Consider the following 13,268-nt stretch of genomic DNA (forward strand, 5'->3'; position numbering starts at 1 on the left):
AACGACATCCTCCAAGACTTTCTCAACGTGTTCGTCTTCATGTACCATCCTGAACCCTCTCAGAACACAACACTCATGTACGCCTCGTTCTCCAGTGCTTGATGGAAAATAAACCTTTTGTTAAAGTTGAAAAATGCCAGTTCCACTGACCCTCAGTCACCTTCTTAGGCCTCATCCTAGAGGGTGGGTGCGTCCTTTCAGATCCCGAAAAGATCAAGGCTGTCCTTAACTGGCCCGTCCCGGACTCCCGAAAGCAGTTACAACAGTTCCTGGGTTTTGCCAACTTTTACCAGCGATTCGTCAGGAATTACAGTATGGTCGCTGCCCCATTACACGCTCTGACGTCAACCAAGACCACGTTTGCCTAGAACCCCGAGGCCAACTCTGCCTTCTGGGAACTTAAGCAACATTTCTCCCAAGCTCCCATCCTGGTACATCCAGACCCGTGTAAGCAGTTTACCCTCGAGATGGACGCCTGTGATTCGGGGGTTGGAGCCATTCTCTTACAACATTCTGACACAGACCAAAAACTGCACCCCTGCGCCTACTTTTCCCAACATTTATCGCCTGTGTTACGTCCCTAACTCATCTAGGGGAAGGGGAAGTAGCATTTAAAAATCAAAACCAGGAAGGTTTTTTTAAAAAAAGTAATAATTTATTGTCCAGTTTGGGTTATGAACAAAAGAGGTTGAAACAATAAATACACCCCCAAGGGACACAACACAAATAACAAAAGAAAAACCCACAATGACTTAAGGCCACAAAACCTAGTCCTGATGCTCCAGACAGCATCAAGACTTAAGCAAAACAAAAAGGGCAAAAGCAAAATAAACAAAGCCTAGGAACTGGAGCGGACTGCCTTGAGCTGGGAAACATGGAAGGTCGGGTGCATACAGGAATGCAGGGGCAGACGGAGGTGGTGCTGATTGTGGAATCGATGATGTAGGGACCAGTAAAATGAGGGGCCAGTTTTTGGGAGGTAGTTCTAGTTGGGAGGTCTTTAGAGGATTAGTCTGCGCAGCCTGGGAGATGCATCAACACAATCGGCTCCCTCCCAGTGGAGGGAGCCGATTGTGCAGAAGGGAGGGAGGATGGGCGCAGGTTCCTTGGTGGACTCCTCAGAAGAATTGGTCAATTGGTTAAATCTAAACATTGTGGTCTTATTATTTCATGAAACCATGTCACATGTGAACCTTCTAAATTCTGGTATAGTCACAGATTAGGAACAATCGTTTTGGGGGAGTATTAAAGACAAAGTTACTAATATGAGAAAAAAAGTCCTAGGACAATAAAGTACAAAAAAAAAGAGCTCAGACAAGAGGATTTGATGGGATCAGACGTTGGGATTCACAGAGTCCAAGGAGCCCTGCGAACGGGATCCGAGCGGCCTGTACCTGGAGCACAAGATATAAAAATTAGCCAGGGAAAAAGCAAGCGTCAAAGCGCTCAAAGGCCGATCTGGTCATACCACTCGGCTTATCACTCGGTGTTGTGCTGGCAGCCTTTCGCTTATATACCCCCGCTGAGGGCCGAATAATGTCGGACACCTGCTGTTCCACGCCTCCCGAATCATCAGCAACCACCTGCGAAAAGAGAGGGAGGAAAATAGCTGCACTCTGACCTGACGCAGCCCGCAGAGCCTGACAAAATGTTTTATTTTATTTTTCATAATCCCAAATTAAACTGTTGAATGCTTTACTGAAGCTTGTGGTTAATTTCCTCCTGAGCTTTTCAGAGTCTTCAGCAACATATGGGTTGCTGGAGTCTCTGAAAACCTCAGGAGGATTTTCTCTAAACACAAGATCCCAGCACATTTCAAACCCAACTTAACCCTCAAACAGGCGGGTCCATCCTAAGGACAAAACTCCCAAGCCTAAGATGAGCGGAGTGGTGTATGCAGTTCAGTGCAGTAAGGAATGTTTTGATCTTTATATTGGAGAAACCAAACAACCTCTCGCATGTCTCAACGCTGGAGTGCCACCTCCTCTGGACAGGACTCAGTCATCCACCTGCATCTCAAGGATAAAGGGGAACTCTTTATCCTTGAGATACTCTTTATCCTTGAGATACAATGCGGTACCGCGCGCGAGCTATTTTTAGAAACACAACGTCACAATGACGTCACATCACGTGGTACGCAGTGGGGCAAACTTTTGAAACCCGCCGCTGCTTTGCTTTAAAAGAGACATGCGTTAGCCTAGGTTTTACTCGGTAAACGACTGCTTTTTCCAAATCTAAGACCATGGTTTTTAAACATTGTTGCTATGGAACGTGCAACAGCGACTCGAGTTACGCTGATCGGCCGCATATGAAGGATGTTTTCTTCAAGACTGCCAAGGAGAAATGTGTGGGCTGGGACCGGGGCGGTCGGCCTACACAACAGTTCAACCCGGAAAAAGTTACCAAATTCAAGTACATATGTAGCAAGCATTTTGTCGGAGGAAAGGGCCCAACCGAAGAACATCCTGACCCAATTCCAGCGACATCAAGTCAAGGTAAGAGTATTTTGGTGGCCGACATGTTAATAAAGTAGCGCCTGCTACCATGACAGCATATAGGCTATCATGGTAGCAGGCGCTAACATGATAGCCTGCTACCAGGATAGCTTACTCAAAAACATTTCAAATGAGACAAACATTAAACATATACCCATTCCTGGACGGTGATTGCAAACAACAATAAAAAAAAAAACGGCCGACACTGCCATGACCGCCGCGCAGGAAAAAAAAACAAAGCTTACCGTTCATCATCTCGGCCAGTTTTCCAGTTTTTTTAAGCCCTCGAACCTCAAGCCATCGTTTGAGCTGAAGGTTGGTGTGTTCTTCGACAGTGCGGCCAGTAATCCGTGCGCCTGGGACATCGTCTTGGGAAAGTTAAACGGCTGTAAAGTCGGTCAGATCGCTGGTTCTGTTGCGCTTGTAATAGCTGGGTTATCCGTGCTTTCTCTCCTGTATGCCCTACCTAAGCGGCAAAAGGGGCGTTGCTCTTGAGACGGTGACGTCACGTGCGCGGTACCGCATTGGCAAACTCTAATTGTATAAAGCTTGTTACTCCACATTACTCCAGACTTTTTGAATTGAGAAAGCTTCCTGGAGAGGAAGCCAAACGTCTTCAACTACGGAAAACAAGTCCAGTTGCTTTGTTTTTGTTTTTGACCTTTTTTTGGAATGTTCTCTGGATGTTCATTTTATTTCTGTTGTTAAATTCTTGGACTTGAAAAGATGTGTGTGTGCAGGTTTTGCTGTTAAAAGATTGCTAGTGCTCGAATTCATCCCTTTCAACCGTTGTCTTGATATCAGCTTAAGAGCTGATCATCACCAGACAATACTTAACAGAGAGTTATTTATGAAACATTAAATAGCTCTAAACAGTGTATAATTGCACAACAAACGTGCGGCCCGCAGGCCGGATCCGGTCCACCGAACGATTTAGTCTGGCCCGGTGGCCTAATGCATTATCGTTATTCAACGGCTGCATCTCCTCTCTGCATCGACCGATCTGCACCAGATTTTTTGTGAGTCGTGGGGGGGCGCTGCCGAACGCGTTCGTGTGAATCGCCCAGTGGACGGGCGGGAAACCTGCGTGACAGCTTCGGCGGTGGCTGGCGGCTGGCATTGCGCGAACCCCCGCGGTGGCCAATAGGCCAGAGCGGCGCTTGGCTGTGAGGGCCGATCGACACCGCTTGCGGCTTTAATTGTATTTGTTTTAGAAGAACAAAACGCTTTGGACTATTTTCTCAGAATAGTGTCCAGTCCAGTTTCATTCAGCCTGCTGATCTGCTAGAATTTGCTGAGACTGAGGGTTCATTGCCCTCCACACCGACTGACACTTGACCTGAGGAAGAATCTTGGAAACAGAGACCCTGGTAAATTGAACACTGCACTGCAGAAGCTTCAACCTTTCAGCTATCTTTTGGTTGAAGGATTGAAATCCAATGACACACTGGTGGACCACGTAAGCAATATGTAAAATACAATAATGAGACAATAATAGTCAGTTTTCTTGCATCCAGATGTGGGCACACAAGAAAAAAAAGTTAATTCAATGTCAGGTTGACATATGAATGTTTATTAGACCAAAATTTCTTATACCTCCAGTGTCTTCTGTTACCCCGCGTGTAATTATGTCTGACAGCAGACATTAATGTACAACTGGGAGACTAACAATAAGGGTATATGGTCATGTTAGACAATAAGCGTTGACACAACTAGCAATTTATCATACAAACCAAGTAGAAAAAAGAATCCAAAACATGAATTGAATTGACTGTTTTTTCTTTATAGTTTCTTTAGAACTATTTATTAACAGTTAATTATGAAATCACCTTGTTTTCTTTGTCACATTAATAAATTTCATGTTGGTGACAGGGGAGACTCTATGGACATGCTAACGGGATGATTTGCTTAGTCTACAACTAATCTGTTACATAAAAAAAACACAAACACGAGACATTCACACTGCCACGATGTATCAGCCATTGCAAAATGAAGCAGGCATATCTTCATAGACGGAACCAAGTCTTGTTTAAGCAATGAAAACATCCCATAACCATTTAGCAATTGTGACGTCATATTTTAGCCCAAACTGTCAAGATTATCCATTTAAAGTGTGACGCAGAATACATTGGTCACCTCTCCAGTCCCTGTCAGTGTCTTTGACCTTAGGGAGAACATCTGAACTGCACACAGTATGAACACACAGGAAGGTTGCTGTCTCCGAACTGTTTAGATATCTACATTCTTCAGAACCTTTACAGATTTTTAGGAAATTAATTCAGATATTGTCTTGTAGCCCTCCATCTATATGAGGAGAATTTACATTTAGCAAAGATAACGAGTTACAGCATGCTTGCCTCCTCCCCTCCCCAACAATGTGTGCTCCCTCTGTTACAGTCATCACAGTATACATTTTACATGTCACCTGTGTTATCTTAGTGAGGGAACTGGATGTAAAATGCACAACTTACCTGTATAAAGTTTGGTCACAGAGCAGCAATACCCTACATAAACTCTTAGATTATGACTTTTTGACATATAGCATGTCAAAGCGTTTAGGAAATTCTGAAATGTAAATAAATGTAAATAAATAACAAAAAATAAATTGGTTAAAATTAAATTGTTAAAAATTGAAAATATTTCAAACAAATACACAAATGTTTACTCAAAAAAAAGACTGAATGGACACATGAGACATTTTCAAAATATTGTCAAATGAACTCATGCAAACACTAATGAATCACTAGTGAGCTGAAAGGCCTATCTGGGCTGGTGGAAGTGTTGGACTAATTCTTTTTGGGCGGACATTTCTCTCTCAGTCCATGCAAAAGCAGCTAGGTGGTCCCAAAGTGGCCAATAGCATTCATGAAGGGGGTTACTGGCAGTGTTGTCATTGTTTCTCCTTGGGTCGGTAGTTCATCAGTTCCAGAAAGCTGTTTAACAAAGTTGTTGGACAGCACCATAATTTTGCAGTCAATAGACATAAAGATTTTATTCAGATAACCTTAATATAGAACACGACAAGGCTTTGAGAATAATTTACTCCCTAACATCATGTCATTGAGCCAAAGTATAAGCCGCTGCTTACCTTCCTACGTGAGCTCTAGAGATGAACTGAACATCTTAGAAAGCTTACTGAAAATCCACAGACACAGTATCCTAAAAGCTGTCTGTCTATTCTGATGCAAACATGTAAGGCCTGTCCTGCAGCTCTCACTGATGATACCAAAATATTATTTTGCTAAGTTTGAAAACACATTAACGTAGGGACAGTAAATAATAAAGGAATCCAATGACAAAACTAGAAACTGCTCCACTAGAAACAGGCGAGTTCCTGCTTGAGAACATGGCTGATTATTCAGTTACAACCAGCCGCTTGCTCTTGGGGAGAGGAGCAATTCTGATTTTATAAAAGCTCTTGAAACAAAATGCATTGCAATTATAACAGTTGAGCACATGTTACAGAGCAAAGAGGACATTATAGAGAATTCATACCTATTAAAATCAGGATTTTAAACCATTTAAAACAACTGGACTAAATACTTTAAAGGAGCAATAAGTAAAATTTTATTATTTTAGATAGAAAAAAAATGTTGACATGAAAAACTAAAGGTAGTATTTCAGATGAACTATGGTATGACATCACACTGCATCTCTCTGTGTTTTTCTCCAGTCTTTTGTTTACATAGCCGGGCCAACCACGCATGGTTATATGTACATGTATGTTCCACTCAGAGCTTAGCCCCTCCCTGCCCCTAAAATACCACTGTCAGAGCAACGGAATGTTGGAACAACATGGCGGTGAGCACCCCCCAGCAGACCAAAATGTTCTCTTACTTACAGCTTAATAAAGTTATGGGTTATTTATTCCTACACTAGAAATGTTCCTGTGAAAGGTGATGCTGTTTCACTGTGCATTTATTCTTTACAAATATGCACATAGGAGGCGATAGATGAGAAGGGAATGGAGGGGCTGGGTGGCAGCTGGAGTGTAGATAAAGAGAGGCACAGCTTGTCACACATCCTGTTTTGGTCTATAGACGGTGCTCAAGCAACCTAGTGGTGAAAGATCACTTATTGCTCCTTTAACCTGCTCCCAAACAGAAAAACCACAGAGTAGGGACAGCCTATCTTCAAAAGCCTGATAGGGTATAATTTCTGTCAGGTGAATAATTAGTGCCCAACCATCTGGATAAAGCTTTTTCCTTTGAAGTGTGAGACATTAGTGGAGGGTCTGGTAAACATGCACCAGTTCATTCATCTCACCGATTCCTCTATATCACATAGCATTACTCCAGACTTGTATGAAAGCTCGCATTTGGCAGTGTGGAAACAGAAAATGACTTCACTAACAATTAACCAGGGGTTACAGATATGCCAGAGAAATTTGTGTAGTGATGAGATCCCTGCAAATGTCAAACTGAATGTGTGAAGTGTAACAACGGATGTGAAGGCACACACAGTACTTGTATGTTCAGAAATCTCCAACTAAATTTTGGTGTTTTTATGCAACATTACAGCTATCCACAGAAATAGAAAAACAGCTGGTTCAACTCAGAAAGTAAAGCAGGAAACTCAAATCAAGGCAGTTTTTGTTGTTAAAAAGTAAAAATCAAATTGCCAAGTATTCACCCATCATCACCAATTTGTGCTGTGGGAGTGTGCAGGGGCCCATGATGGAGCAGGTTAAAGGGAGCATGGGGGGTGGTGTGTCAGTGAATTCCTTTAATCACGAAGAGAGGGGCTATAAGATTCCATCCATGAAGCTGGTGTCTAGTCGCTGGATGAGCACCCGGATAAAGGACATCTCCTTGCGGGTGTTCTCAAAAATCACCCTGGGGTCATCTGACTGGCACCGTAGACAGTTGGGAGCCATGACCATGGCCAGGTTGTTCACATCCATCTTGGTAATGGCTACATTGACAGGTTGGGCAAACACCTAAACACAGAACACAAAGGTACAATAAAAAGTACTGTAAAGGTTTGAAAATCTAAACATCACAAATACTTTCTCAAGCTATCAAATTAAATCCACCTGAACTTAATGCACTCTTTAAATACTTATTTGGAAAAGCTTGCAGCTACTAAAGAAATATATGTTCTAGTTTTGTTTTATATGTCATAAAACATATGAGTGGTAAATAGACTGAACTTATATAGTGCTTTTCCAGTCATACTGACCACTCAAAGTGCTTTACAGTCCAGCCACATTCATCCAATCACACTCAGTAACGTGCACACATCAATACACCAATACGCAGATTGGTAGGCAACTTGAGGTTAAGTGCCTTGCCCAGGGGCACATTGACATGTGTCAAGGAGAGTTGGAATTGAACACACAAGCTTCCGATTGCAAGATGACTACAGCGACTAGAGTTGCCTGGGTTTTTCACTGGGATTCTATGCAGAAATGTGCATGTTTTGTGTTTTTTTTTTCTTTTTACAAATAACGTGAAAACTCTGGGTGTTCATACGGAAGCGTATTGCAGTTTATTTTTCCCACTTATATTGTATAAATGTGATAATTATATTGTATAAACATGATAATTATATTGTATAAACGTGACAGTATATCGTATACACGTGATAATTATATGGTATAAACGTGATAACTTTATCCAGATGGTGGCGCTAGTATGCTTTTAGTCTGACTCATTTAAGACGAAGAAGAAGAGGGGGAGGAGAATTTGGCATTCCAAGTAAATTTTTGCTTGAAGTGGGGAGGATGGCTAAAAAGGACAGCCCGTTGCTCCATGCAATTCCTGCCAAATGCGGCGTACCAGAGGAGTGTCTCTCACACATGGAAGAACTCATATTTCAGATATATTACCTCTCCAGGGTAAACCCCGCCTTCGGGCATTGACAGCTGGAGATAGGCACCAGCACCCCTCGCCATCCCAACATGGACAAGCGTTTAGGAAAACGGATAGATGGTTATAAATTAGTACAAAAACCATGAAGCTAGTTTTTTTGTTTGTGTTTGCCTACTTTAGCCTGACATTTTAGCCTACATATAAGTTGCAGATAAACTAAACTAGTCAAAGCTCTTGATGCAAGCTTGTCACGTTAAAAAGTAAGTTAGCTTTAGAATGAAGCTGTAACTTTATTTCTAGTTTATTTGTTAGGGCATCAGTGTTTAAGAGCTAAACATTGGCTTTAAAGCATTTGTGAAATTAAATTTGGTATATAAATAAAGTTTTTATTTTCTAATCAACAGATTGTGCAGCTTTTCAAGATAAACAAAAGTCAGATCTCTTGTTCATTGATGCTGCTTGGGTCAAGCCTGTCCCTGTATTATAAACATATGTTTATTAAATCCTGTGTTTTCTTATACCTCGCTTGTTTGGTTCGAATACTGGGTCTGCCTTTTTCACTTTCCTAACAGTTTCCTGTACCACAAAGAATAAAAATATGCCATGAAATGTAATTACATTTAATGTAAACAAATTGCATAAATTCAACAAATGAAATACTGCATCTTCTTGCCAGTTTATGTACACAAGATACACTTTAGTTCTTTACATGTGCTAAGGACAGATCCACTTTATCAAAATATGAATAAATGCAAATCACATTAGCAAGTGAAATAGATTGCAAAATTTAATAATACACATTTTAGTTGGACACAATGTTTGTATATGTAAACATCTAAATAGTCTAAAAATAAGGATATACAATACTTGAAAAGTTATTAAAAATGAAAAGTAATTTCAAAATGTAAAACCTCAAGGTGCTACACAAAAGAATATTTAAAAGCAGAGATACAAAACACATTCCTCTGTATTATAATTCCACTGGTTTACGGTAAAATATAATTAACCAGGATCTTTTTGACATGTAAACTTCTCCGCTCAATCAGCATCCTCGTGGATTATTCCCCCAGCATGTTCACGTGAGTTGCAAAGATTCTGGTAAAAAAATTTACCATCTTGATGGGTACAGTCTGGGAGATTATTGTAAAAACTCTGAGTCTCCTGATAAATCTTTCCACATGTATGTGGACATTTGCAATCCTCCTTGTGGCAGTTATATCCTCATCAGACAACTGCTCTCCTTTTATGGGTGAATGCTGGTAGAACAAGGTTAAATCTGCTCTCAAACAGCAGATCTCCGATGGTAAAGCCTCTGTCTGCCGTCACTTCATCACCAAAACGAAGATACTCCAGGAAGACAGTGTTTTCCCAGCCACATGCATTCTTCTTCTTTTCTCCTAGGTGTGATCCATCGGTACCTGTAGTGTCAGCATCTTTCTTCATAGGTGACTCTGATTATGGAGTGGTCCAGTCTGCCACCGCATCACAGTGGCTGTCATCTGTCAAACACACGACAGCATAAGCCCACAATCAGTTTAGCAAACAGCATAAAACATATAAAGACTACTTAAAACTTCACTAACACCAAACTAATTGAGCAACACCTGTATCATTACTCATTAAAATATTAATATCACACAGTCCTTCCAGTTTTTACAAACACCCTGTGCTAGTACCTGGGATTCCATTTGTAAGGTTACACAGTCAAGATATAACAACATTTTAGGTTCTTTAAGGTCATAAGAGGAAAAAAAATGGGTTTTCATTTTTAGAGTCCGATTTTCACCATGTTATACAATTGTAAATGTCACAGTACCAAACTAAATATTTAGTTACACAGCTAAATGTTTAGATTGTAAACTATATATTAAGATGCAAACCAAGCATTTAGTTTTAAAATTAAACATTTAACTCCAAATTAAATGTTTAGTTTACAAACTAAAAATTTACTTTGGAGCTAAATATTAAGCTTATTTAAATATTTAACTTGGAACTGTGACTTATTTATAGATTTATGAATATCAAAAATATGAATAATGAACCTTGCCTTTTATGTCTTATGACAGGCTAAATATGTTTTGCTGTAAAATCTTTCATTGTATAACTTTACAAATGGAACCCCATAGACCTACCAGCAGGGATGAAAAATATTCAGATAATAATTTACAGAGAGAACAAAGCTAAAAGATGGCTGTCCTCATGTGAAAGCATTTGTTCTATCAAGAGTGACACAAACTAAGGAGTTAGAGTGAAAGTTGGTTAACATAAATGTTATGCCATTACGGGACGTGACAAAACTGCATTAATTCGGGACGTGACGGACCGCAATTCCTATGATGCAATGTGGTCAAAATGGCCACCAACTCCCATCATGCAACATGGCCCAAAAATGGCCGCCACCCTAACAACAGAGCGGAGAGATAACGTTACTAGGGAAAATGTATTTATTGCGGCTACGCATGACAATCTCCCTTCTTCCCTGACGTGCTGCCAACCTGAGAAGACACACAGCTGTTTCACTTCGTTGGGGCAATCCTACGTCACGTGCTCGAGTTTCTCGCTGGACCGAGACTTTTCGAAGCAAACTTTATCCCTGCTGACGCAGGAGGTCGACTTTAAAGGTACTTTTAATTCCCTCTGATTAAATACTGGAAGCCGCCTTATCTCCCAGTGATCGAAGAGGACCCCGCTTTGTCTGGCCAACAAAGCGACTGTAAGCCCGGAGGAAGAGACGCATTCAGGACACCGCGTTAGTCGGAGCGCTCGAGACCTGGAAGCCGGGATTCCACTCCTGGATCACCTCAAAGTAACGGGGTTCTCCCCTTTTATTTCTTTTTCACCCACAGGGTGTTTAGAAGTGCCTGGGCAGGCGTAGGAACTTTGTAGGTGCAGGTTAATGCGTTTTACCCCAAGACGGAGTTGGATTTATTTTGCTGAATATATTCTTTGTTTGTGCATGCATTTTACAATTGATTTTTGCTGTGTTGATTGTGGTTAATCAATAACCCCGCCGTGGGTCACTGCTTCAGTTCTTTTCCATCTTCTTCCATGCTTTTCCCCCCCTCTCTTTTCGCTTCTCTTTATCAGTGAATTTGATCACTTTGTTGAATCTTAGTTTGCGGTTTTTCTTTAAACTCACCCGTGAACCACTCCCTCTCGGAGGTGGTGACATCATTAGGACCTCCCCTCACGCATCACGCAAGGTTGTAGAGCCTACGTCATTATAGTCGCCATCTTGCGAGTGTCTCAGAGCGGGGGTCTGCTCCTCAATGCTGCGACGTCAAATGCCGACGTCTCTGAGTGTGGTTTAAACAACCGTGAGCTGAACTAAGATTTGCTACCTCTCATTTTAATCCATTTGTTTCTTTTTTTGTTTGTTCTTTTATTTCCACATATATTTTGAATGTGTTGTTTAGTAGTGAGTAAGATTTCCAAAGTTGTTGAATCAGAGAATTACTGTAACAGGGAATTGCTTTTGGTTCAATAAAAACAACAACTGCGGAATAGAAATTGTTTTGTGTTCAATCTAATTCACAGTTGCATGATTATTCAGAATTTAGAGCTAACCTCCTTTGGAGTTAACATCTGATATTAATACAGAGACAATATCATTGGATGGTGATAAGGAATAAGGATTTAAACTTTAATTGCAGTTACATTGGGGTTCTCACAGCCTGCCGGATAAACTTTGTCGGTTAAAAGTCCGACCAGATAATTTATTCCAGCATAAATGAGTTCATAACAGCTAATTAACTAATGCATTAGTGGTATAAATCCTTACAAGCTAATAGCTAACATCACCACCAGTTGAACTATATTTTGTTATAGCGGAATTTTGAGTTGAATGATTTATTACTTAAATTATAATACCAAATTATAATTAATAATAATAATAATAAGCATATTCAAACAGCTTCTGGCATAACATTAATTGGCGTTCACCCAGGGTGGGCGAGTCTACTTATTGGCGTTCCTTTAGACTAAACTAAATAACCAGCAATTTGTGAATTTAATGAACACAATCCATATTCCAGTATTTTGACTGCTCACCTTGCCAAAAGGGCTATTCAGTCATAATTAATTAAGGAAGTATCATTACTAAATATATACGTGTTTGTGGTGGTTTGAGGTTGTTAACCTGAGGTTTGAATATTGATTTCTGGACCGGAAGTCTGCTATTTTGAAATAGACAGCACAATCCAGCGTCTGCTACTGATCAATCATTGTCTGTGTCGTGTTCTGCTTTGAAAAGAGAGACCTTGTCTCCATCTGGTGGATGTTGTGCGTAATTGCAGCATAATTGTTTTAAAGAGGGACACAATTCCCCATCTGCTGGACATTGTGTGTAATTACAGCTCAGTCTTCCCAAAGTGAAGGGCACCCTGCCTCCATCTGGTGGCCAGGATAGGTAGTTGCAGTCACGGTTTTAATGACAGCTGAGCTCGCTCAGTGTCCTGGAGGGACCATTTTGAAAGTCAGTTTCTTAAAAACTTGCCTTATGGTTACGCCCTTTTGATATTTCTTATTATCATATCTTATTTTTTTGATTCCTTTTGATTTTTTTTTAATTATTATTTTAGTAATTTTTTTCCTTTTCTTTTCCTCCCTCTTCCCCCTTCTGCTCATCATAAGTGGTCAAAATTGAGCTGTGATTTTGAAACTGAGGTTGCAATTTAGCGGTTTTAACTGTCATTCTTTGCCACCTCTGAAGCTCCAAAACACTTAGCTATTTTCCACAAATGTGTAGAGCACCTGTTCTTAAATAACTTGCATCACAAACAAAGCCACAGCTTTATCACTTAATTACTGGCCGAAAGGTTAGTGATCCATGTCACTCCCAGTTAATATTCTAAAAGTTAAACGAGCATATTAACCGTTCCTAAAACATAGGAGTTGTAAGTCGCAGGGTTGATTTTCCCCTGCGCAGCCTAATTAAACGCACGTATTTGAACCCACTTCC

At 40.6% G+C, this 13,268-nt stretch overlaps 1 protein-coding gene and 1 long non-coding RNA gene across 6 annotated transcripts in view; both read right to left on the bottom strand.

Annotated features, from left to right (window-relative positions):
* Nucleotides 1–641: 641 nt before the first annotated feature.
* Nucleotides 642–2,136, bottom strand: LOC118560560. Its single transcript, XR_004929443.1, has 2 exons — nt 1,469–2,136; nt 642–1,394 (listed from the first exon to the last, which is right to left on the bottom strand). It is a non-coding gene; the product is annotated as an uncharacterized LOC118560560 (long non-coding RNA).
* A 1,911-nt stretch (nt 2,137–4,047) lies between these two features.
* Nucleotides 4,048–13,268, bottom strand: part of arhgap39 (Rho GTPase activating protein 39) — a 283,987-nt gene continuing 274,766 nt past the window's right edge. For 3 of the 5 annotated variants that reach the window (XM_036131648.1, XM_036131649.1, XM_036131645.1), the window contains one exon: nt 4,048–7,434. In XM_036131648.1, coding sequence (XP_035987541.1) covers nt 7,240–7,434 — 195 coding nt within the window. In that variant the 3' untranslated portion in view covers nt 4,048–7,239. Of the gene's footprint in view, nt 7,435–8,325; nt 9,808–13,268 lie in introns of those variants that run through there. The other 2 variants (XM_036131650.1, XM_036131647.1) reach the window with 1 other exon arrangement.

Source organism: Fundulus heteroclitus, unplaced genomic scaffold (genome assembly GCF_011125445.2).
Source record: "Fundulus heteroclitus isolate FHET01 unplaced genomic scaffold, MU-UCD_Fhet_4.1 scaffold_45, whole genome shotgun sequence".
Lineage (NCBI taxonomy): Eukaryota > Metazoa > Chordata > Actinopteri > Cyprinodontiformes > Fundulidae > Fundulus > Fundulus heteroclitus.